The 23465-nt window shown below is 32.4% G+C and overlaps 2 protein-coding genes and 1 pseudogene across 6 annotated transcripts in view; all 3 read left to right on the forward strand.

Annotated features, from left to right (window-relative positions):
• The window catches only part of LOC101268002 (CHD3-type chromatin-remodeling factor PICKLE), a 42300-nt gene extending 35033 nt beyond the window's left edge, over positions 1 to 7267 (forward strand). For 2 of the 5 annotated variants that reach the window (XM_010324432.4, XM_019214381.3), the window contains exons 27-31: positions 232 to 362; positions 2961 to 3405; positions 4194 to 4326; positions 4411 to 4484; positions 6267 to 7267. In XM_010324432.4, the coding sequence (XP_010322734.1) occupies positions 232 to 362; positions 2961 to 3405; positions 4194 to 4326; positions 4411 to 4484; positions 6267 to 6746 (1263 nt within the window). In that variant the 3' untranslated portion in view covers positions 6747 to 7267. Of the gene's footprint in view, positions 1 to 231; positions 363 to 2960; positions 4023 to 4193; positions 4327 to 4410; positions 4485 to 6266 lie in introns of all 5 variants that reach the window. The other 3 variants (XM_019214383.3, XM_069299323.1, XR_011221785.1) reach the window with 2 other exon arrangements.
• A 71-nt stretch (positions 7268 to 7338) lies between these two features.
• LOC101267714 (Golgi SNAP receptor complex member 1-1) lies at positions 7339 to 14499 on the forward strand. Its single transcript, XM_004241748.5, has 5 exons — positions 7339 to 8367; positions 10611 to 10841; positions 12026 to 12193; positions 12800 to 12913; positions 14080 to 14499. The coding sequence occupies exons 1-5, from the start codon at positions 8329 to 8331 to the stop codon at positions 14191 to 14193; spliced, it is 666 nt and encodes a 221-aa protein (XP_004241796.1). The 5' UTR covers positions 7339 to 8328; the 3' UTR covers positions 14194 to 14499.
• A 1355-nt stretch (positions 14500 to 15854) lies between these two features.
• On the forward strand, positions 15855 to 17301 carry LOC101250705 (mitogen-activated protein kinase kinase kinase 20-like; annotated as a pseudogene).
• Positions 17302 to 23465: the final 6164 nt, after the last annotated feature.

The following is a 23465-nucleotide window of genomic DNA, read 5'->3' on the forward strand; positions in this document are numbered from 1 at the left end:
CAATGTATCCTTGTATAGCCTGATGGAATGCAATGTTATTTCTTATTCCTATGTTGATAGTTTCTTGTATTAGCTAGACAATCATATATGCATGGCTTTCATGTATAGTTTTTGCCGCTGCTAAAGTTTTCACGTGAACTCAGATATCCTCGTCAATCACATGAGCATATCAAGCTACACTTCTTAATGTACATTAATTTTTAAAATTTCACAGAGTGTCAGTTCTTTCAGGTCAAGGCTTTCTCGGAAGAGACAACTAGTCCTCTTTTTGCCAAGGACATCGTATCTTGGTTTCCTGGATTGAAAGGTGGACGTGTTTGGAAGGAAGATCATGATTTGCTGCTGCTACGAGCAGTACTAAAGTATGCAATCTTTTCTTTTTCTTTTTCTTTTTTCCCTCTGATCTGTCATGAAGTTAGAAAGTGATGAGCCACTTTGGAGTAACTTCTTAGATGTGACTAAAGTGACATTTTTGTCATGGATGCTCACTAGGAGAACACCAGTGCTACACACAGTTTACAGAGGGGTGGATGGGTTCACGTGAACCCATACTCCTCCACGTGGATCTGCCCCTGTATGAAGGGTTTTATTAGAAAATATGTTAATAGATCTTTTCTGGATAGTTCCATGAAGAGTCTTCTCTGTTTGTGAAAAGGAATCAAATTGCACATCAAGTTGCTTATTAGATTAATTCTAACAAAGGACAGAAAAATATGAACCTATTTTGTTTCATAATGAGTAGGAACGAGTTCTTGATTAACTCAAAGTATAAGGAAATAATGGACAAATTATGTTTAGTTCTAAAGCTTATTTTCATAATTGTATTTTTTTTTTTGAAATTGGTAAATTGTATTCCTTCAGCATTAAGGCTATTCTGGCCACCTCCAAATAGTTTACAAAAAAGAAAAGAGAGATACTTAGCCTATAAAATCCACTAATTGGATTTCCTCTTCTATACTCTGTTCTTTACACCAAAAACCTAGTGAAGTAATTACTTTCCACTTAATCTTCAAAATAGAGGATTCTTTTCCCTCAAAGATCCTCTGGTTCCTCTCCTTCCAAATGGTCCACCAGATGCAGGCTGGGACTGTCCTCCACCATATTTTTGGCTTTTGCTTCCTCCTCTTCTAATCCAACAGCTAAGCAAGTCTGCAGTATGTTCAGGCATGATCCAATTAATTCCAGCAATGGCAGTGAACATAGCCCAAATTTGTGTCGTTACTTCACAATGCATGAAAAGGTGTTTGTTGGTTTCTAGTGCCTCCTTGCAGAGGAGGCATCTAGATGCTATGATCAAGGGAAAACATGAGATATTTTCCTTATGGAAGGGTATATTAGACCAAAAGTTTAATAGAGCATAACATTGCTCAATTTTGGATAATATTAACATAGCATAGCGTTGCTCAATGGTTTCAAGAAAGAACAGAGATTACTCCATTGCATTTGCATACTTGAAAGAGTACTTAATGGTCTTCATTATACTCTGACAATGTCTATGGAAAGAAAATTCAGAAACTTCCCTGACATGATTTCTAAAACGAGCAGGATTTGGATTCATCATCAAAAAGGAGAGAGCAGGGTTTGGAATGAAATATTATAAACACACATGAGAAATATAGATATACTACCAAATCGTATGATACCCTTGATTCCACTTTTTTATGGAAAAAGTACCCATATTGCCCAGTACTATCTGACATTACCCGATTTCCCCCTTCCGTTTGCCTTTTGGTCCATTGATATCCTTACTATTAGCAAAGTGTCTCGTATTGTGCTTGTCAGTACAAGAGCTCCAATGTAAAATGGGGGATTTCATGTCTCCAGCTTTGTCGAGAGAAGCCTAAATTCAGCTTACATCTTTTGTTTTTGGTTTAGAATTACCGTCAGGTTAGGCTCCCTTATAAGGGTGAAAACCAGAGTTTTTTCTAATGGTAGGGGTCTACCAGAGGGAAAAGTTGCTCAATTTCGGATAGTGCAGGGGCAAGTTTGACCTTTTTGGCTTTTTTTTAAAATATAGAAAGGTAATTTTATTTGAATACAACAATGCTAAGATGGTGCTAGCTATGTTCAACTAGGTGTGCTGTACTCTTTCTATACTTAAAAGGGCTCCATACTCCAGGATTTCTTCTCCGTCATTTATTATGTCCCTCTCATCCCTTAAGTGTAAACGTGAAGACATCTAAACTTTTTTTTTTTATAAATTTTTTTGACATCTAAACTTTGCACGAGAAAGATGAAAGATGATCCTTTTTTCCCATTAGAGATCTTATGATTTCCTTCCATCTTGTCCACCATATACAGCATGTATAGTGTGATAATTGAAATATAATAAACAACATATTTTCTTATCAACTGTTATTCATTATTTCTTCTTCTTTTTACTTTGATTTGATGCACTTGAGCCGAGTGTCTTTCAGAAACAGCCTCTCTACCTCTACGAAGTAGTGATGAAGTCTGCATACGCTCTACCCTCCCTAGATCCCACATAGTGGGGTTTCACTGGCTATGTTGTTGTTTTTGCCTCTTCCACATCATTCTGCCAAAGCTAATCAGTGCTTGCTTCAGATCTTCAGTCACTACCCAACATAGTGCATATCTACCTAGCAAATCCATAATGAATGAACAAACGCCTGAGATTCCGTTGCCTCCTCCAAATGTGAAGTTACTAAACGATAAAAGATTGATAAGATCTCTTGCATAATTGGAGCCTAATGTAGGGATGATCTATGTTTATTCATTTAGTTATGCCAGAGTTTTTGTGGTCATTCAACCATCATCCTCTACTTCTTTCTCCGCCAATGCAAATTGTCTGGGTGTACATAGTGTTGCAGCAATTTTTCATTGTGCCTTTCTTTTTGAATGCATCATTGGTCATTTCGGCTGTTGAAATTCCGGGGCAGTAATCTAAATGTTTAGTTCAATTATTGTGCAGAAGATGCTAATTGTTCTATTTTTTGCAGGCATGGTTATGGAAGATGGCAAGCTATTATCGATGACAAAGAGTTGAGAATCCAAGAAGTTGTCTGTAAAGAGCTGAATCTTCCTTCTATAACTTTACCAGTTCCTGGAGCTTCTCAGCCACAAGTTCCTCCTGCTCCTGGAGCTTCTCAGGCGCTTCCCGCTTCAGGGGTTTCACAAGTTTCTGCTCCAGGAGTCTATCAAGCACCAAATGGTCTGAATACAGCTAATGCTGGGACTTCTGGAAATCAGGTGAAGGCTGCTGATGAGACTAACCATGAAGTCTCACATGGTACAAGCGATCCTTCAAACAGAACCCAACTTCATCAAGATTCGTCTTTGTTATATCATTTTAGAGAGATGCAGAGAAGACAAGTTGAATTTATAAGGAAAAGGGTGATGCTTCTTGAGAATGCAATTAATGCTGAGTATCAGAGAGACGTTGTTGTAAGTCATCTTAAATTTTCAAAAATATCTGATGTTGGAGTTCATTAGATTATACTTGGAAGTCTATAAGTCATTGATATGTATCCAAAGAGGGTACTAACAAACCTGGTTTCGTCGTCTTTCCTTCTTTTTTTCTCTCCTGGTGTCACGTCGTCTCAGAAGAAAAACTAAGACTTGTAGATCGAGTGTTATGCTCTTTCCTTAAGAGCCATAGGACTACGAACCTGGTTTGATTGGGGTCCTGTAGACTCTAGGTATATTTCCGTTGTCATTCCATGTTAGCAGGCTAGCCTTGGAACTTCATGTTCCGGCTAGTTCTTAATCATTGAATATGTAACCTTGTGGTGTCCCAAACTATGTAAAAGGCTACATTTCTCTATGATTGATAGAGCCTGTGAAATTTGATGTTCTCTTGAGAAAGAACCTTTGGTGTGTTAGATATATACATTCTGCGGACTTTTTTCTGTGAAGCTTAAAGGAATAGAATTTCATGTGTTACTTAGTCTTTGTTTTCTCGTTGTCAAGGGACAGACGAGTCTTTATTCCTTCTACCTGTCTTGGCAGATAAATCATGACTTATCCCAAATATATGTTGTTGAGAACAGCTTTTGACCTTGGTAATTTCACTTTGCTCATTTTCATGTTTTGTGATTTTTGTTTCTCATTTTGTTCCTATATGACTTATGTTTTAATTGTTGGGATTTGCACCCGCATTGATTGATTTGATCATTTGAGGGCAATTAAACCTGTATTCATGTGGTTTATTTGTATCCATGTGCTTCCCTCAGGGTTGCGGAAAACCTCATGAACTGCCAGGGAAAGAGATGGAGCGTGACACCAAGATTGTAGACGAACTAAGTCGAAGTGTTGAGGCAGCTGGCACTGAAATGGTTGATAATTTCCCAAAACTTATTGCAATTTGTAAGTATAGCCATTCATTGCTTGAAGCTTCTCTAGTGCATCAAGAAGCTACTGACTAGCATGCTATCATACTTCTGAACGCAGCTCCACAGGGAATCTCTGAAATTGCTTGTGATGGTGAAGTGGATCGTTTGAGTGTTGCTCAGCTCTACAATAAGGTGAATATTCTGCTCCCATACATATCTCAGGATTTAAGCTTATATGCACGTGTATCCCATCTTTTTTTTAATAAATTCGTTAGAATGATTAAAATTTTATGAAGACGTGTGTAATGATTAGTATAAAAATGCAACAATCTCAAATAAATGTTCCGATAATATAATCTTTTCCTAGAAAATTAAATTAAAGAAGAATGATAGAGAGAAAATATAAAAAATAAAATATAGAAGGAAAAGACAACATACAATAATCTTTGCATGCCAAATTTATTTTTTACAACCATACCTTAACTCCAAAAAATCGAAGAAATAAATTTCAGAACAATGTCAAATGATACAATATTATATTATAGATGAGTTGCATACTAAGTTTATTTTGGACAATCATACCTACTCCAAAATGAAAAAGAAAAACTCAAATCATAAGCTAACATAAAAAAGATCTAAAGAATATATATGTCATATCTTATACTTCTAAACTTAACACTTGAACTATATTGTAAGAAAACTTCTCCCTTTAATTTCATAATGAAGCTATCTGTTATTTCCTTTAGTTAGTTTTTGACGATATGTATCTATATCATTATCTGGGAAGAAGAAAAGAGACCAGTAAATGATGATGAATATGATGATATCAAGAACAATTTACTGATATTTAGTTGTCTTTTCACCTACCAAACTAATAGAGAACATTGAATTATAATACATAAAATTTATTTTAGTTTCAAAATTCAAAGAGTCACTGAATTGGAAGAGTCATTTATTATTAAAGTGAAGTTGTTGAACTTCATATTCCATCATTATGTAATTAAAATATTAGTATTTAATAAATTAATGAAATTTTATTTTTATTTAGTGAAAGGGTAAAATGGTAATCCAACTTTGAATATTGGAGCTTCCCATTTATAATAATATATAATATAATAAAATAATAATAATAATAATAATATGATATGATGATGATATATGATATGATGATAAGTAGTAAAGACTAGCCTATGCAGTGCACAGGCCCATTCCCAATGAATTTTTTTTGAATAAAATTGAAGAATGAGTACTTTTTCCTAAAATTGACTCTTAATACCTGCTTGAATATCTCATAATTTTCTGAAGAGAAATTGACAATTTCCAATCAAAATATATTCTGCTTTTACTCATAATAGAGAAACTTATTAAAGAAGAAGCTGACATTATGAAATGACGAGAGATAGCCAACTTTAAGGTCAAGACTAAGGGTGTATTTGGTATGGAGGAAAATGTTTTCCATGGAAAATGTTTTCCTAGAAAATGTTTTCATGGAAAACAAGTAGATTTTGGACTTATTTTCTCATGTTTGGTTGGTGAGTATAAAATATTTTCCGGAAATGATTTTTAGTGTTGGGATGGGTGGGGGCTGGTAGGGGGGCTGGCCGGTGGAGGGGAGTAGGAGTTTAAAAATAAAAATTTAAAGTTGAAAATATTTTTAAAAAGCATAATTAATTTTTTGGGGAGGGGGTGGGGCTGAAAGACAGAAAAATTCCATGGCAGTAGATATTTGAAGTATCAGCACATATAAAATCTAATCTATCATGCATAACAGAAACATTAGGCCGAAGCATGTCCCTACTTGCATTTCTTTTTGCATATGGGACAAAATAGTCGATACATGTAGAACTGTAAGGTGCAGCTACAACAACTCATATCTTTAATCAATCATATTTGCCGGAATACGAGATAAAACATATTTTCACAGGAAGGGTTGTGAAGTAGGTGTTTTGTGCTTTACTTTTTTTGGTTTTGCAGATGTGCAAGGTACTTTCTGACTCTGGTGAAGATTCATTTAATGCAGTAGCAAGTCAGCCAGCTAGTCTGGCGTTAAAAAGGAACCTCCTTCCACTGGAGGCCTTTTTCCAAGAGATGAAACGAGTACTTTCTTCCGCGCATCAGAATCCTGGTAATGCTCCAGGGAGTGAACTTCAAGAAGATTGGAAGCCCGAAGGTGGAAACCCCTCTCCAGTGCCATCATTTCTAAGGGATGGTAGGCTTCACACTACTGAGGGAAAACATGACAATTTTCCAACAGGTACAGAATTTGTGTCCGAGGGTACTAGCAATTTAAGGACAACAGAAAGCAATATATCCCATGACATTAGCCCTTCAGAGATTCCTGGAGAGGAGATAAAACACTGCAGTTTAAACGGAGATACTGATATAGAGATGGTGGAGAAGCAGGATGATACTTACGTTAGCACCACCAATGTTGTGATGGATATAGCAGAATGAAACTGTTTTTTAGGGCGTTCCACTTGCTGACTGAAAGTAAATTCTGTAGGGAAATGACATCTCCTAGAAACCATTATAGAATGACTACACAAGAGCGACTGTTTTCCTTTTTTCTTATTTGTGTTTTCCACTCGTCAAGTACTCCCTTTGAAACGCGAAAACATACTTTACTAACCTGCATAAGCAAAAGCGTTAACATCTTGATTGATTGATCGAATCAAAGTATGAAAAAGTGATCACAAGTCTGTAGGGATAGATGCAGGGCAAGTGTTCATTTGTACTGGACTCATTTTCCTGTAAGCACCCCATGTATATGTAGGGATAGATGCAGGGCAATTGTTCATTTGTGCTGGACTCATTTTCCTGTAAGCATCCCATGTATAAGTAAGGGACCATACTGTGAAATTGTAACTTTAATCTATTGACAACATGCCACATATAAATGGACATGTTGTAAAATTGTAACTTCAGTATTTTTCACCTTAGCGTAAGGTGAGTCGCTATCTAATTTCTTTCAAATATTTTACTGTATTTTTAATCAATGTGAAATTTCGTACTTGTCCAATAAAAAGTTTTCTCTGTTTTTCTTGAAATTTAACATCTATAGCTATATTCATGAGTGAAGTATAATTGGATAACCATCGCTTTTATTGAATTTTCCATCCTTGTAATAAAAAAATTGGTAGGTGGAAATTACATGAAATTTTGGTTAAAATACTCTTAAATATGGTTCGCTTTGAGTTTTTAGCCAATGGGAGTAGGATTTGTTTTTGTCCTCTAGAGATCATCTCAAGCATCTTTAATCCTTCAAGTTTGCTAAATGGAATATTTTTTAATTTTTTATTTCTAATTTGGCGTGTGTTATATGTATTAAAGCTTGACTAATTTAGATTCTCGCATAAAAAGAATGCTCCATACCATCTTTGGTCAAGGGGATAACAACTTTATCCACCTATACCATATCCTTTGTTAGTATACTTAAACGCCTTTAGTTTAACTAATATAACTGACTTAAAAACTTATGTGACTATAAAAAAGTACTATTAAAAGTACAATAAAAATCAATAGATATTTAGACGTGTCAAAAAAACCGGTCCTTAATAGTTTGTTTTGCGTCAATATTGAGAAAATAAAAAATGAAAAATTGAACTATTTAATCCCATTTAATAAGAAATTAATCAAATTCAATTGATTGTTTAAAATAATTAGAATCAGAACGATGGAGTCTCACCGTTATTCAATCAATTTATTCCATTTTTTTAATAGTCATCATTAGTTTTTAAATCCATTATTATGCTTAATCTACTCTCCACTAAAAATGCTCCATTTATCAATGTTAAAAAAAAAAAATTTAAAAAAATGTGCAAGTTTACATATTTAAAGGACAATTTGGCTAAAAAATCGGTTAGTTTTGACGGCTCTATCTCCACTCACCCCCCACCAAACGCACGCTGTACCCTATTGTTTCCTCCAAATTTCAATTCCCTTATTCTTCTTCTTCTTCTCTCCATTTTGTAGAGAAAGGGATTCTAGAATCTTCCATTTCTGCAATTCTTCTTCGATCCTCCTTGCTCTCTTTCTCATGGATCCTCCTACCTCTTGGGATTCCTTGCGAAAGCAGGTAACAACATTCATTCATCATTTCAGATCGAATTTCTGTTTTTAATTTTACGTAAACAATGATTTAGATGACTTCTCTATTTGTGCTTGTTGACTGTGTCAATCTTCTCTGTTTCGTTCCAACTTGTATAACATTTCTCCAATGAAAATTGTGTTTTGTCGGTGTGCAATTTTCCAGAATTTTGGATGATGATACATGAATTTGAGTGATGAAATTGAATAGATCTATGGGGGCTGGGATAGGTTTTGTGATCCTGTAGTTACGGAGGGAGATTTAGAGGTAGAACTGCTAGGTATTTTTTTTGCGATCTGACTATACTCTACCAGAATCAAAAGGTGCAATGACCCGAACAGCCAGAATTAATGTGAATATATACCCTGGAACCATTCTAGGAAGCAGCATTGATAGGATTAGATTTTGGTTTTTAAGTTGTTCTGTTTCATTTGGGTTGCTGGTTAGGATATGTAAACTTCATGATGTAATGCTGCTCTCTCTAAAAGGGAAGCATGTGCTTATTGGTCCAACTCGTGTATTAATTCCCCCCGTAGCTGTAGTTTTTTATTGCATAAGTTTTGCTAGAGAAGCATAGGGGAGATAGTTTGGTGTAATGCAATTATTGCAGATCATATTTCTTTTTACTCTTGAGGGTTAATCTTAGAAATTAACCACAATGGTGTCTCTTCTTTCTTTCCATTCGAGTGGAATTTAAAAAGAGTTTCCATTAGAGTGGAACTTAAAAGAGTGATACAAATTGTTCTATATTTTGTTGACAATCTGGACTATGACTACTTATAGTGGCGCTTGGTTATGTGATTGAACAGGACCGTATCAATAGTTATGTAAGTGGTTTTGACTGAAAGTTGATTGATTTTCGTCCAAATCCTTGCTACTAGAGGCCTGAAATATTGCATATGAAAATGAATGAGAAAGGTACAACTCAAGTTTTGGAATTCTCAACAAATTAGCTTTGTCAATGATTTGCACATGAAGCTGTTCCCCTTATTGTACTTGTAAGACCTTATCACAGAAAGCATGATCATTTCGCACGATCCAAGTATACCTTTTAATATATGCTTTCATGCCAAAGCCTATGCTGTTATTACAGCCAAAACAAATTTTCCAATGCTGAGTCTTTCATTGTGAAACTTCGTTGTATCATACTCTGAAACTCATGTTATCATTTTAAATTTGAAACTAATCTGCACTGGGATATCCCTAGGCATAATGAGTAACTATTGATTTCAAAAAATAGTGCGCATAAGGAGTAATCAGCTCCAATGATTGAAATATTTGACAAAACTATCTGCCAAATGGAAAATAATCTATCAGCAGCCTTTCATTTCTTGAAATTCAATTTTTCATTCTTCTTATTCAGGCATTTCGATGCTCTTTTCTCCGCCCCTCCTCTTCCCCCTTTTTATAAGCTATCAATATTCCTTTTTGACCCACAATGCATTTGGTCCTTCTTAGATAATTGTATTATACAGATTTGATAGGACTACATAAAATAGGATGACACACTTGAAGCCATGCAAAATTGGGTTTTTTATCTGCTAAAATGTTCCTGGCTTTGCCACAGGTTTATTTAGTTATCAGGGCCATTGTTAATTAAGAATTTGTGAAGGGATAGGATGAGCTTGGTTTTTGGAGGTGATATAGTCAAGAAGAGTCTCAAGGATGAGGATCTGGGAGGTCCCAGCTTTGCCAACTTATATTAGCTTTTAAGCCATTAGGAAACCATATCACTTAAGAAAACCGAATCTGAGCAGTTTTGATTGGGAACTTCTAGCATGCGTAAAGATGAGTTTCTCACTTTTCTTTTGGGGGATTCAGAATTTATATCTGAGTTTCTTGGTTGCAATTTGAAGAAAGCATTTTATGAGTATCTGAAAGTTTGTGCTAGGTTGAAGTGGTCTCTCTTTAGAATTTAGTGCTTAATGTAGGAGCCTTGAAAAACCATTTTTCTTGCTTAGTCTTAGCATAGTTGTTCGTTTGAGCTTATGATAAGATTACGTGAAGAGTTCTCTAATGGTGTGGAATTGGCTAGAATCATGACAAACAGTTTGCATGTGGTAGGGATAACTTTTAGTTGGTCCTCTGCTTGATTCAGCTTAGGTTCACATTGGACAATTGATCTTGTCTGTCATGTGGTGAAGCTTCTGTTGAAATCTCACGTTAATTTCTTCTTTTCTCCCCTCATATATATTGAAAAATTCTTATGCGTGTTTTACATATCCAACTAGGCAAGGAAGCTTGAAGCTCAGCTGGATGAGCAGATGCATTTGTATCGTAGATTTGTTTCAAACAAAAGTGGTAACGCTAATGATCATGATCTTGAATCTAGTATAGATCAGCTGCTCAAGCAACTTCAACAAGTAAATTCACAAATGCAAGCATGGGTTTCATCGGGAGGATCTGAGATCTTCTCTCATACACTGACTCGCCATCAAGAAATTCTTCAAGATCTTTTTCAGGTTCTTTAAATTATTTTTTCCCGCTTGATCTTGACGCAACTCTATTTTATACAGATTCTGTAACTACAAGCCATGGATATTTTGTAGTAATGGAAATATGCGCCAAGCAAAATGCTAATGCCTTGTTGCATAGGCCTATGGTTCAAAGGCAATGGTAGTAGAATATAAAATGTATGATAGATTTACACATGACTTTGAAACCTCACTCTTGCATCAGATCTGGTATTTAAGTAGAGAATGGTACAAGGGCTAGCCCACTATTCCCGAGTTTCAAAGCTGAAGCAACTAATTTCTTAGTCATCACATAAAAAAAATGGCTTACTAGAAGCTCAGCATTGGTTGTGAAGCTAGACCTTTTTTTGTGGTATGTTGGGGAAGCTAGTATTCGGTGTTCCTAAGGCAAACATTCCCTTGAAAATTAGTTTTATATTTAATGGGGTCTATTTCACCTTATAGTTGTTCTTGAACCACTGACAGGGTTCCTTGTCACTTGTCAGTATTGTCATGGCTATCAGCACCCATTACAACTATTGGACTAATAAAGAGTATGGGCTCTATGTTGTATCATCATTTAGAAAGCTGAATGGCCAAATAAGTCCAAGATGAACTTTGATAAGTGGAGGAATTTGCTGAACATGCTAAGTTTGATGAGATCCAAAATTCATAAGATGGTCGTTGAGAATCAGTTTTATTCACAGTGAGAACTAAGGGGAAGAATGAGTTTTATGCTTGTAGAATCATCTCTTGACAATTTCTTGTTCTAGCAAATTGTCTGAGTATGGAGTAAACTCTTTAGTTGTGTGAAGAACAGTTGCAACTAACCAATGATTCTGTGGGTAAATGATGATTTGCAATGCAGTAACTTCTTTAATTGTGTTGCTGAGAACAGTTGGAATTAACAGAGATCAGTGATTTCATTGCCAAAGTAAACCAGGGTAGCCTGAACAGTGAAAATTTTCAAGTATGATATGCAATTTTGGTAATGGGAATCAGTGAATATCTGATCATGGAATCATACTTTTTAAAGAGATGCATGTGTCATCGGACAACTCCCAAATATTTAATAGCAGTTTGTTTCCATGTCCCAATGGACAATTTCTGATATTTATAATAGCATGATTAGTAAAACATCCTCTTATCAAATAAGGTAATGATACTTGAAAAATTTTCTTGTTGGACTGTAGGAGTTTAACCGGATCCGTTCAAGTTACAGAGCCAAGAAAGAGCATGCTTCATTGCTTGAAGATTTTAGAGAGTTCGACCGGACCAGGTTAGATCTGGAAGATGGTAGTGGGTCTCATGACCAAGCACTCCTTAACGAACGTGCTACTCTCCATAGGACTACTGGACAGGTAAAAAATATAAAGTTCCTTTGATATATTGATGTTGGTTAACTTTCCTTGTCATGTGAAGAAAATTCCACCACAGTTATGATGTTGAATCCGTCTTTTCATATGTGGAAGTATTTCTCAAACACTTGGAGCTGCCTAAAAAACTTACTTTTGTTTCTTGCTTCTCTTTCAATGCGGATCTATTGTTTTCCTCATATTATAGCTGGGGTGATGTGCTAAACATGAGATATATACATTTAAATAAAGTAAAAATTTAAGACTTGGTCAGCGTAATATATGTTAATCTTAAAATGAATGTGCAGTCGTTATGGACTTGAAACCAAAACAATATGCAACTATATACTTATCTTCAAATCATTGCACCCAAACTATTACGCTTAATGTTTTTTGAGTAACAGCTGTAAAGGAAGGAAAAACTATAAGAGTACAAAGCTCTGTCTAGATGGCCACAGATTTTCCATGGACATTGTAATTTTTAAGAGTACTTATTTTATTGTAGTAATCAGGTGCTGCTCTTTCTGTTAGTTTTATAGCCGTGTGTATTGTTGTATTTAATTGCCGACTCTTGATAATATATCAGAAGAAATTACTGACTTCTTGATATAGATGGATGGTGTGATTTCTCAAGCTCAAGAAACAATAAAGACACTTATGTTTCAAAGATCAACATTTGGTGGCATTAATTCAAAACTCAGCAATATCAGCAGTCGCCTCCCAACGGTGAGTAAACTATGTTATAAGCACCCTATTTTTTTCAATTCAATTTCTAGAGCTGAGCTGAAGCAGGAGAGCTTAAATTTTCATTCTAAATAGTGATGACATTTGCCACAAGCTGCTTTATTGATCTGATCAAGATGAGTCATCTCTTTACTGGTTGTTTGAGTATTTTATCCTTCCAAGTGTCCTCAAGGGGATTGCTTGGTATTGAGGCTTAGGAGCACCAACCTGGAGATTCAGTTTGGATCCCAGGCAGAATACCGAATACATTTTGGTGAACAGATTTACTTGAGTAATAGGTCCCCGCTTATTAATTGGAGTTACTTGCAAGTTAATCCAGACATCACTGCCATAAAGAAAAAAGAGGGAAGGTTCAAAGTTATCCTTGTACTATGTGTAATTTCTTGCACTTTGTTAGACTTCTGGTCCATTTATACCCTTCTCGATTAACTTATCGTTTCATATTTTCCATCACCGTTAATGTAGCTTCAAAGTGAATTTGATGGACTCTAATACGTGTTCTACACGTCTAAATGCTTTGAGAAAAATCATGTCCAAATTTAACCCTCGACTTTTGACTATGGTTGAAAAGTTGACCCTCAGGTTGGAGTTCTGGTAGAGGTTAAGAGCAAAATAAGACTTTTTCCTCTGTGGGCTGATATAAGACAGTTTAATAGAGGACACACTTGCTCAATGGTTAGTACATGGGCAAATTTGACCATTTTCCCAAGGTAAAATAAAATTAGATAATCAAAAAGGAATACGATCGTCAGTGTAAAGTACTTTGAGATCTTGTATTTTTGTATGTTACCTTTCTCAAAAAGAAAATCTTGTATTTTTGTGCTGTAGAGGTGTCTGTAGACTTCTGCAAGTTCTAGATTATTTGAGAGAAAAGTGACCCTGTAAGTGGGATACTTTTTCGCCTTTTCTTTTAGAAACACTTCTTTAGATCTTTCTTTTATTATTATAGAAGTAGAAGCTTCTTTTAATCATAGAAGATCTAGTGAAGTACCAAAGTTAAACAGGGCCTGCTCCCAGGTGGGGATGTCTGCCCCCTCTCTGTTATAAAGAGTGCCAGTGAGATCACATTGTTACATATTTGTGGAAAACTTCTGTTACATATGGGATCTATATCCTTTTTTCTTATTTGCTCTTTCTCAATTTTGCAGGTTAACCATATTCTTTCAGCAATAAAGAAGAAAAAGTCTATGGATACGATCATTCTTTCATTAGTTGCCTCTGTATGCATGTTTCTCATTTTGGTTTACTGGATGACGAAATGAGACAGTAATTAATTGGACTCCTGATGGAGCTTTGAGCACCATCTTTGCTTGTTTGTATCTTTTTGTATATTCACCAGTGAATTTTGTGACTCTTCATTTTTATACATGTAAGAAGGTATCTTGAATTGGTTTTGATGCACGCGGTTGCTATGCCAATCCAAGTATCAACATGATTTAGAATCCGTCGTTTTTGGGGCGTGAAAGTGAGAATATTCAGTAGAGGACAGAGTAGATGGTGTAAACTAATATGAGAACCAGTTGATCCGCAAATTCTATGTAATGTATTATGAGACCAAAATCACCAAATTACTGGCATCTAAGTGCAAGGATTCTGCCATCACACCATCCACAAGCATTCCAAAGTCTTCATTACATAAATATGCCATGTATCAAATTTCTGTCATTTCTTACAAAAGCCATGTATATCAAATTTGGTTTCCATCTGAGTTATCTAAGTCAGTATATTTTTCACGTCTGACAAAGTCCATCAAGTTAAATACAGGTTGCATTCATTCCAACGGAAGAAGGTCATGACTGTGTTTGATAGTCGAAGTAATTACGACAACTAGTATGGAACAATAAAAACTGCAATGAAATAATCAACATACGTCAATTATCAGAAGGAAGATCTACTGATATCCACAGGAATGTGTGGCTTCTGAAACTAAGAAATGAGCTAACAACAAATCAACTATATTGAATGAAAATCAGAAGCATGTGTTGATTTTGATGACAAATAAAAAGAATAAATATTGGATTACAAAAGCATGTGTTGAATTTGATGACAAATAAAAATTGACGAGAGAAGTTGTAATATTTAGTAAACTAGAATTTGATGCATTACAAGACGTGATCCTACAGGGTGGTTCTTAATAGTTGATTAATTTGTTTCCGTGCCTATTTTATCCTTGTACAATTTAAATCTAAATCAACAAATATTAAGTCTTCTTTAGTTTACATCAATTAAATAAAATAAAATTATATAATAATGTCAATAAAGGCAATCCTTTTTTTTCTCTTCAAATTATTGGCATAATTTATTTCTATCAACTAATATATTTACCAACAACATTATTCGATTTTCAGTATGACGACTCTACCTTGTTTAGAAATAAATTAAGAAGCTAGGGTTTATCAAGTTGATGGAAATGCGTTATAAATTTGTTACATAAATAATACTGCTCATATAACCAAAAAAAATTACAATTTAAGGGATGTTTTCAAATCCAAGTAATTTCAACAAACTTTTAGAAAACCCAATTAGTAATAACTTTTAGGTAATGGTAATATTTGGAAACTTTAGTAGGGTTTAAAATAAGTCAAAATAGGATAAAAAATTAGGTATTCTATAAATTATTCTCATTAGTATGTACAATATCATATACTACAAACATACTGCACATCCAATTTGCTTAAAACTAAGATCACTAAGAGAATGTAAAGATCACTAAGAAAATGTAATGAAAGACTCGGAGAGATTTGAAAGAAGGCTTTTTATGGCTTACAAGTTGGATGGTTGTTCTCAAGCTAGGATGCCTTGTAAATGAATGACACTCTATTTAATTATAGTACCTGGACCTAAGTGTAAATATTATTTACTTTACAAGTCCCACTTTAGTCATTCTCTAGAAAAGTTTAAACATTCTAGGATTTTCTAAACCTTTCCAAAAATATCTAAGTTATTCTAGAGAATTCTAAGGAATTTTTAGCCTTCTTGATTAATATAAAAGGTTCTAGAGTTTTCCGCAAACCTCTCCACAACTCTACACCCTTCAGCCCCATCCGGATGCAAAATTTAATTGTCATGTGGCGGGACATACACATTTCTTACTTTCTAATGGCGGGATTATTATGGAAGAGAGGCACAACTCTAGGTCAAGGTGGATTCAGTGTCGTTTCGGCACTATTTCGTGGTGTTACTCTTCCCTCTATAATTGTTGTCAAGTCTTGCAACTACAGTGATTCTCAATCGTTGAAAGAAGAGGTCGAAATCCTACGAATGTTCAAACATTCACCTTACATTGTTCACTGTTTCGGAGCTAATGTCTCTTTTGAAGATAACGTGAATCTTTACAACTTATTGCTCGAGTATGCTTCCGGAGGAAGCCTTGCTGATCGTCTTCAGAACTGCAATTCACTGTCGGAGTTTGAAGTTAAGAAACACACAAAGAATGTACTTATAGGGCTCAGTTGTATACACAATAAAGGAATTATTCACTGCGATATCAAACCTGGAAATATTCTCCTTGTAGGCGCGGACAGAACTGCCAAGATTGCTGATTTCGGGCTCTCCATGACCTTGGAACAGGGCATGAATCAAAAACAGGGAATTATCAGGGGAACAGAAAGGTATATGGCACCTGAGTCCGTGATTAACACTGAGTATACCCCAAAAGTTGATATTTGGGCTCTTGGCTGTACTGTCTATGAGCTGATTACTGGGACACCGCAATGGGAAGACGCGATGTGTTGGACAAAATCGAGTTTGAGGAACCAGAGCTTCAGAATCCAAAGTTGTCAAATGAGGCTAGAAATTTTCTGGAAAAATGTCTTGTGAAGAATCCGAGCACGCGTTGGACTGCAGACATGCTCTTGACCCATACTTTTCTGCAGAATTTATCCAAAGTAGCCAATATAGCAAAGACAAGGAAGAAGAAAATTGATTCAATGTCCTTTCTACACCAACCAATCCAGAAGATAACATTCAAGATCGGCCATCATAGATTCTCGAGGCAACTGCTGGATCCAAAGCCCCTTCTAGACAAACCAATCAAGAAGATAACAATGAAGACCTGCAATCATAAATTCGTGAGGTACTTGACAGATCTGAAGGAAGTAGAGAATGAAATTTGTGGAAGGGTACTGAGTACTGACAATAGATAGATACATAATAAAAAATTACTTGTATATATAGAGAGAAGTATGTATGGGTTTGATCCCTCTTTAGGATTTCTACTGCTGCAACTTCTCAATAGCTCACAACACAATATCTGAAAGGAATAGGAAAAAAAATTAGAACGAGATTATGAATATGCATGCATAAAAGATGCACACAATATTTAAAAGATTGAATGCCACAAAATGCTAATGAAAGAATAGATTATACTAGTATTTGCATTAGAACTAGTTCTACCCATATGCCTGTAATAGGAACTGACAACCTACGTATAAACGCTACTACTAATCAAACACTCATAGCAGGAGCTAGAAACCTACAACCTATGACTCTTAAGCCTCTATAAATAAATTACCCTTTGAAACCTAAATAAATAAAAAAAAAAAAAGTGTATCGTTTAGGTAGAACCCAATGTCCAATACTATTAGCTTTCAACAATGCCAGAAAGATTAGACAACTCGAAGATGTCCTTACTCTTCCTAAAAGGTAATATTACTTCAATTTAGTCTCTTAATTCTATTACACTTCTTTTTCCTATTTAAAATACCAAAAAAGGGGACAAAGTTGGTAATCTAACTAGCAATTTTCTTTGAGAGAAATAGCCCTTTATGTGAATAGAACAAGTCAGTCAAAACAGAAGGGATTTAGAATTGGGAGTGTTAAAAGTTTTTAAATAACACATACACACGCACAGGTGATAAAGAAAGTACAATCATAGAGTCATGACTTTCAACTCGCCTTTTCATATTAAAGAGAGAACTTACTGGTGCACATCAACATTCTTACACTCATAGCAGGTAATAATTGCTTCTTGAATACCAAAACCACCGCAAACTTCACAAATTTTTTTCTGCAAGTTTATAAGAAAAGACAAGAATTTTAAAATCGACATTACCATATGAATAAAATGAAGAATGAAGAAACAAAATGTCATCAGCTACACAAAGGTGAATCATAAATATCATGCTCATGTCATGTTTCATTTTGTAAAATTCTTAGTGTAGCCTCGCATGACTCTTTTATGACGGCATTGTTTTTTTTATTTTAACTTTTCACTGAATGAATTAGTATATACTTTATGAGAAGCTTTATCTTTGTCTTCTACGTACCTATCATGTTCACAATTGGTATTAGAGAACTATGATTTGTTGTTAGTTCATATATACAATTGAGAGACTATACATACATTTAAGAAGTTATCTATTTGTTCCAATTCCCATTAAATTTCATATCTGTCAAATAAGTAAGTGATGCGCAAGAAATGAAACGCTTGTGCAATGATGATATCGCCCATTGGGTATGATTATGAACTGTTTGTTAGTAAGGAATGAGACTCAAGAATCAAAATTGAAAGTGTAATTAGGGGCCTGTTGTCATGGAGGAGACATACACTGGCTTAGTTCACTAGTGATATGTTCGTTTTTGGGCCTAAGTCCCGGTAAAAAATTTAGCTAACTAGTCAAAAAAAATAACTTATTTAGTGATAGTATCCATACTTTTATAATATTAGTAAACATGTCAAAAATGTCATTATTGTAAAAATAAATAATTATTATGATATTATTAATATTTTCTCTCTCATTATTTATAGCTTTTCTTTCTCTCTCATATATTACACATTTTTTTATATTAATGTCATTTTAATTTTTTTCTTTCTTTTCTTAAGTTTATCAATTTCTCTCTCTTACTTTCTTTCGAATCAAATTTCCAGATTTTTCTCTCTTTTCTTATTCTTCTTTTTAATTTTTTTCTCTAACATTCTTCCAAATCAATTCCACAGATTTTCGATTCAATATATTAATATTTTCTACTATTCTCATTTAATTTCGTTGCAAGATTTGATTTGAAGATTAACATTGATTTGGGTATTATGTTTTTCAGATTCCTTATTTATTTACTTACTGATTTTAGTGTTTTTTTTTAATTTTGTTGTTGTCCTTAAAATATTTTTTAGGGTTTGAGATTACATAATTCTCTCTTCAATTGACGTTTTCAAGAGAGTTACTAGAGTTGTTAGACAAAATAATCAAAGTTCTTCCGATTTTTCATCATTTAATTTTTTTTTCACTCAAGAATTAAACAACAATGTAGGTTCCGCTTCTAAGGAGGATACACGACGGAGAAACTGAATCCGTCGATGGGCAAAATCCCACACAAATTCATAACCATGAAGTTGAAGAAGACCAATTTGTTGGAGAAGAGGTTTTTTTTTTTTTTACATGTTTTATGTCTTGCATGTTAGTTTAATTTGTTTAGTAATTTTTAAGATTCAAAAAAATTCATGTTACAATGCTTTTGGAAGTGTATATGGAATTTTTATTGTGTTATAGTTAGTATTTATTTTTGTATTTCATATATTTATTGTATTTTGTAATCTATTTTTTTTTGTGTGTGTTAGTTATGTCAATATAACACATTATATGAGTTTGATTGTGTATATTTCATAGTTTTGATGTTTTTTGTATTCATAGATTTGGAAGTGTATATTGAATTTTGTTGTTGTTTTAGATGACGTATGTATTTTTGTATTTCATTATTTTATTGTATTTTGTATCCATAGATTTGGAATCGTATTTCATATATTTAATTCATTTTGTATTATGTTTTTTTTTATAGTTATGTCAATGTACCACAGTTAGTATTTATTTTTGTATTTCCTAATTTTATTGTTTTTTGTATTCATAAATTTGAAAGTATATATTGAATTTTGATATTGTTTTAGTCAGTATGTATTTTTACAATTAACAGTTGTATTCATTCAAAAATTATGTTGCATTGTTTCTAAATTTGACATTTTTTTCTAATTTGTATTTATTCTAAAGGTATGTCAACTAGTTATATATTTTATTTAAGAATGAGTACACCAAATATTCAATTATTTCTTTTCAATTTTATATTTCATTCACTTTTTTCATCATACTAATTTTTTGTATTTTATATATTATTATACAAAATTCTAAATAAAAACTAGAATAAATAGAATTACAAATAAAATACATATTGAAATGAATACATACAAGATTTTTGATGAAAAATTAACTATATAGGGAAAAAATATATGAAAATACAAATATATTTCTTAAATGACTATATAGATAAATTCGGCATACCTATTGAAATGAATACAAACTAATAAAAAACTATAATAAATATAAATAGAATATATTGTGAAATGAATATAATTTTAAAAAGGTTAAAATTCTGGAGAAAAAAAAAGAATAAAATTTAAATTTTATTTGAAAATGTAACTAATGAGAAAATTAATGATCCTTACCTTTTTTGAAATGTTCTCTCCCTTGATTTTCTCTCTTTTGTTATTAAATAATTATATTCTTTAAATAAAAAAAATAAAAACATAAATAAGATCATAACAAACTAAAATTTGACATTTTTACTAAATATTGAAAGTGTTGCTCATGAGCCCTCTTAAATGCTAAAATATTGACATTTTGAAAAAATTTTCAATTTATTATGTGTCACTATGGTGTTTATATATACATCTTGTGAAACTTTTTATCTGTGTAGATATTTACTTCTACTCTGATGTTTCATGTTATCTTTCATTTTAAGTGTTTAACACTCATTTAGTTGTATTTTATAATGAATAGTGTCTCAACGAACTTAAACAAGCTAAATATCCAGTTATATCCATCCTTTCAAAAGCTATTTGCTAGAGTATTAATCTAAATTACTTTTACACCTCTTTAAACATTTTAATTAGATAATAATCTATCAATTTGAACAATAAGGATATTTTGCAATAAATTTAGTTTGATGAAACCATAATTGTCAAATTTTTTTATAATACACAATTTTTTTCATATATCCTTTAATTTCAACTCTAAACTAGAAAAAGATATTTTTAAAAATGCTACACAAAAGTAAAGTTTTAGCAACACTGTTTCAAGTCATACATCTCTCCCACCATCCCCCACCCTCGGTCCCCGAAAAAACGTCTCAATCCTTTCAGACATTTTTAGGTAGAGAAAAAAAAGCCATAAAAATAAAAATGACTATAGAATCACAAAAACATTAGTTACTGAAAATAGAATCATTAGTTGTTTTACCATGTTGGGCTGATGAATGTTGTTTGGTTCCTTTTGCATCGGAGAATGACTGTTCATTTAAGTTTCACGGCGGCGATAAATAGAGAAAAAAAATGTCCCAAACGGTCCTGCTCAACACTCAGTTTGTATGTTTTACTATTATTTTCTACTTACAGTTTACCTGTTACATGTGAATTTGAAATATTCAAATATAATTATTTTATCAGATTTTCTCAACTAGTTAATGTTTAGTGGAGTATCAGATTTTGAAAACAATTTGGTCAATGAAGAATTAATGCTAAAATTATAACACAGAAAAATGTAATTATTTTTCTATATTTGTTAAAAGTGAAAATTATACAAAAATTGATTTTTGAAATACTAAATAAATATAAATAAGGTGAAAATATAATAAACTTGAAGTAATATCGTTGTGGGTCTTAAAAATTAATATAAGATGACTCATATTTTGGCATTTTAGCTCTAGAAATTTATGTATTCTATATGTTACTTCCTCTGTTCCATTTTATATAAACTTGAGGCATTATTATTTTTTTTAAATAATAATTATTTAAAAGTATAATTTCTCTTTTGCCTTTGTTGTTCTCATTTAATTTTAAAAATAGTATTCAAATATATTTATGAGGAGAGAGAAAAATAAATTTACTTTTTGATTTTTTTGAAGCGCAATTTAGCAAACATTTCAAAATTCTCGATTATTTCTTAAATTTCGTATCTGATCAAATATTGTCACATAAAATGAGACGAAGATAATTGTTGATTTATATGATTAATAAGCCAGAGTCAAAACTTCATTACGAGGAAAAAGTTAGGGTGTATTTGGTTTAAGGAAAATATACTTTAATTTTTTTTAGTAATATTGCATATGCATAATTGGTCATATCAATGATTTCATGAAATGGTCCTCATATGTCTATAAGAATTATTATTAATTACTTTTTACTTATGTCTCAAGTTTATTTGTAATCCAAGTAGTATCTTTGTAACTTCTACTTTTAGGACTCATTTAAACATAAAAAAAAATTATTTATTAAATAATTTTTATTTTATTTGAAAATAGATTTTTATCATGAAAATTTGAAACAAAACATTTTCTTTCTGAAGGTATATTTTAAATTTGGAACTATGTTAGTATAATATGTTGTTCTCCTCATTTTTTACTTTTAAAGTTTTAGATAGGTATAATATAAATATTATTTTGAAAAAATAAAACATAACTCTATTTTTCAACTTTAACTCCATATATTTCAAATACAATAAAAATATATATGAATTCTATAGTCAAATGCCTAATAATAATAATCATAACCATTCTTTCTATGTCGATAACATCTAAGTATTTAATGTGTAGTGCAATAATAAGTGTTTCATTTCATATTCAATTGTATTTATATTAAAGAATTCATTTACTAATTTAGTTTTATTAATTATATTTTAAAATTTGAAATTTTATTATTAATATTATATTATGTAGTATTTTATGATATTACTAATGATAATTTTTTTAAAATATTATTAAAATAAATAAGTATAAAGATAAATTATTTTTATTATACAAACAGAAGAAGTAATTAAATTTGTTTCAAATTAGATTTAGAGAAAACAAAAAAAATGAGAGAAAAAACAAAGGCCAGCCAGGAAAATAATGCAAGAGTCCCACGCATAAGGATATAATATCAATGAAATAATTTCCTCGTACAATTATTATTAGTTGTGTCTCATACGTAATAGAGAATTTCGTTGTTCCATGATAGAATTTGCTATCTTTTAGTTTGTGCTGCACTCGTGTTGACACAATATGGGTGTAGTGTGAGTGTTCAATCTGTGTTCGATTTGATCAACCATTTTAAAATTTTTTTATCAAAATTGATCGAGAAAGTGTAGACAATTCTAATGATTACAATACAGAAATTGTTTTTTTAAAAAAAAAAAAAACTATTTATGAAGGAATTAAGAAGTTTTGGGTCCATCAAGTTGACTGAAAATATATGATAAATTTGTTACTAGGAGTAACTACAATTAGAGAGTTTGTGGGTGATATTATAAAATTTGATTTACAATATAATCTCAAAAAATTAGTCTTAATTTTTTTTTTCATTTACAATTCTTTCTTTTATTTTCACACAAAAATGAAATAAGAATAAGAGCCTTAAATGATGATAAGAAAATAAATTTTTAGGGGAGATATTTCAAATTTAAATTATTCGTTAAATCAAAGAAGTAAAAAAATAAGTAAAAATAACTTAAATACACAACTATAATTTTTATATTCTCTAATTTTCCCTACTTTTTTTAAATATTACATAATT

The sequence above is a fragment of the Solanum lycopersicum genome, chromosome 6 (assembly GCF_036512215.1).
Source record: "Solanum lycopersicum chromosome 6, SLM_r2.1".
NCBI classification, from domain to species: domain Eukaryota; kingdom Viridiplantae; phylum Streptophyta; class Magnoliopsida; order Solanales; family Solanaceae; genus Solanum; species Solanum lycopersicum.

Excerpts from the sequence above, each read along its gene's own strand:
- LOC101267714 (XM_004241748.5), top strand. The coding sequence starts at position 8,329 with ATGGATCCTCCTACCTCTTGGGATTCCTTGCGAAAGCAG. Across the intron at positions 8,368-10,610 it reads GGGATTCCTTGCGAAAGCAG|GCAAGGAAGCTTGAAGCTCA; the intron begins GTAACAACATTC and ends ATATCCAACTAG. Across the intron at positions 10,842-12,025 it reads TTCTTCAAGATCTTTTTCAG|GAGTTTAACCGGATCCGTTC; the intron begins GTTCTTTAAATT and ends GTTGGACTGTAG.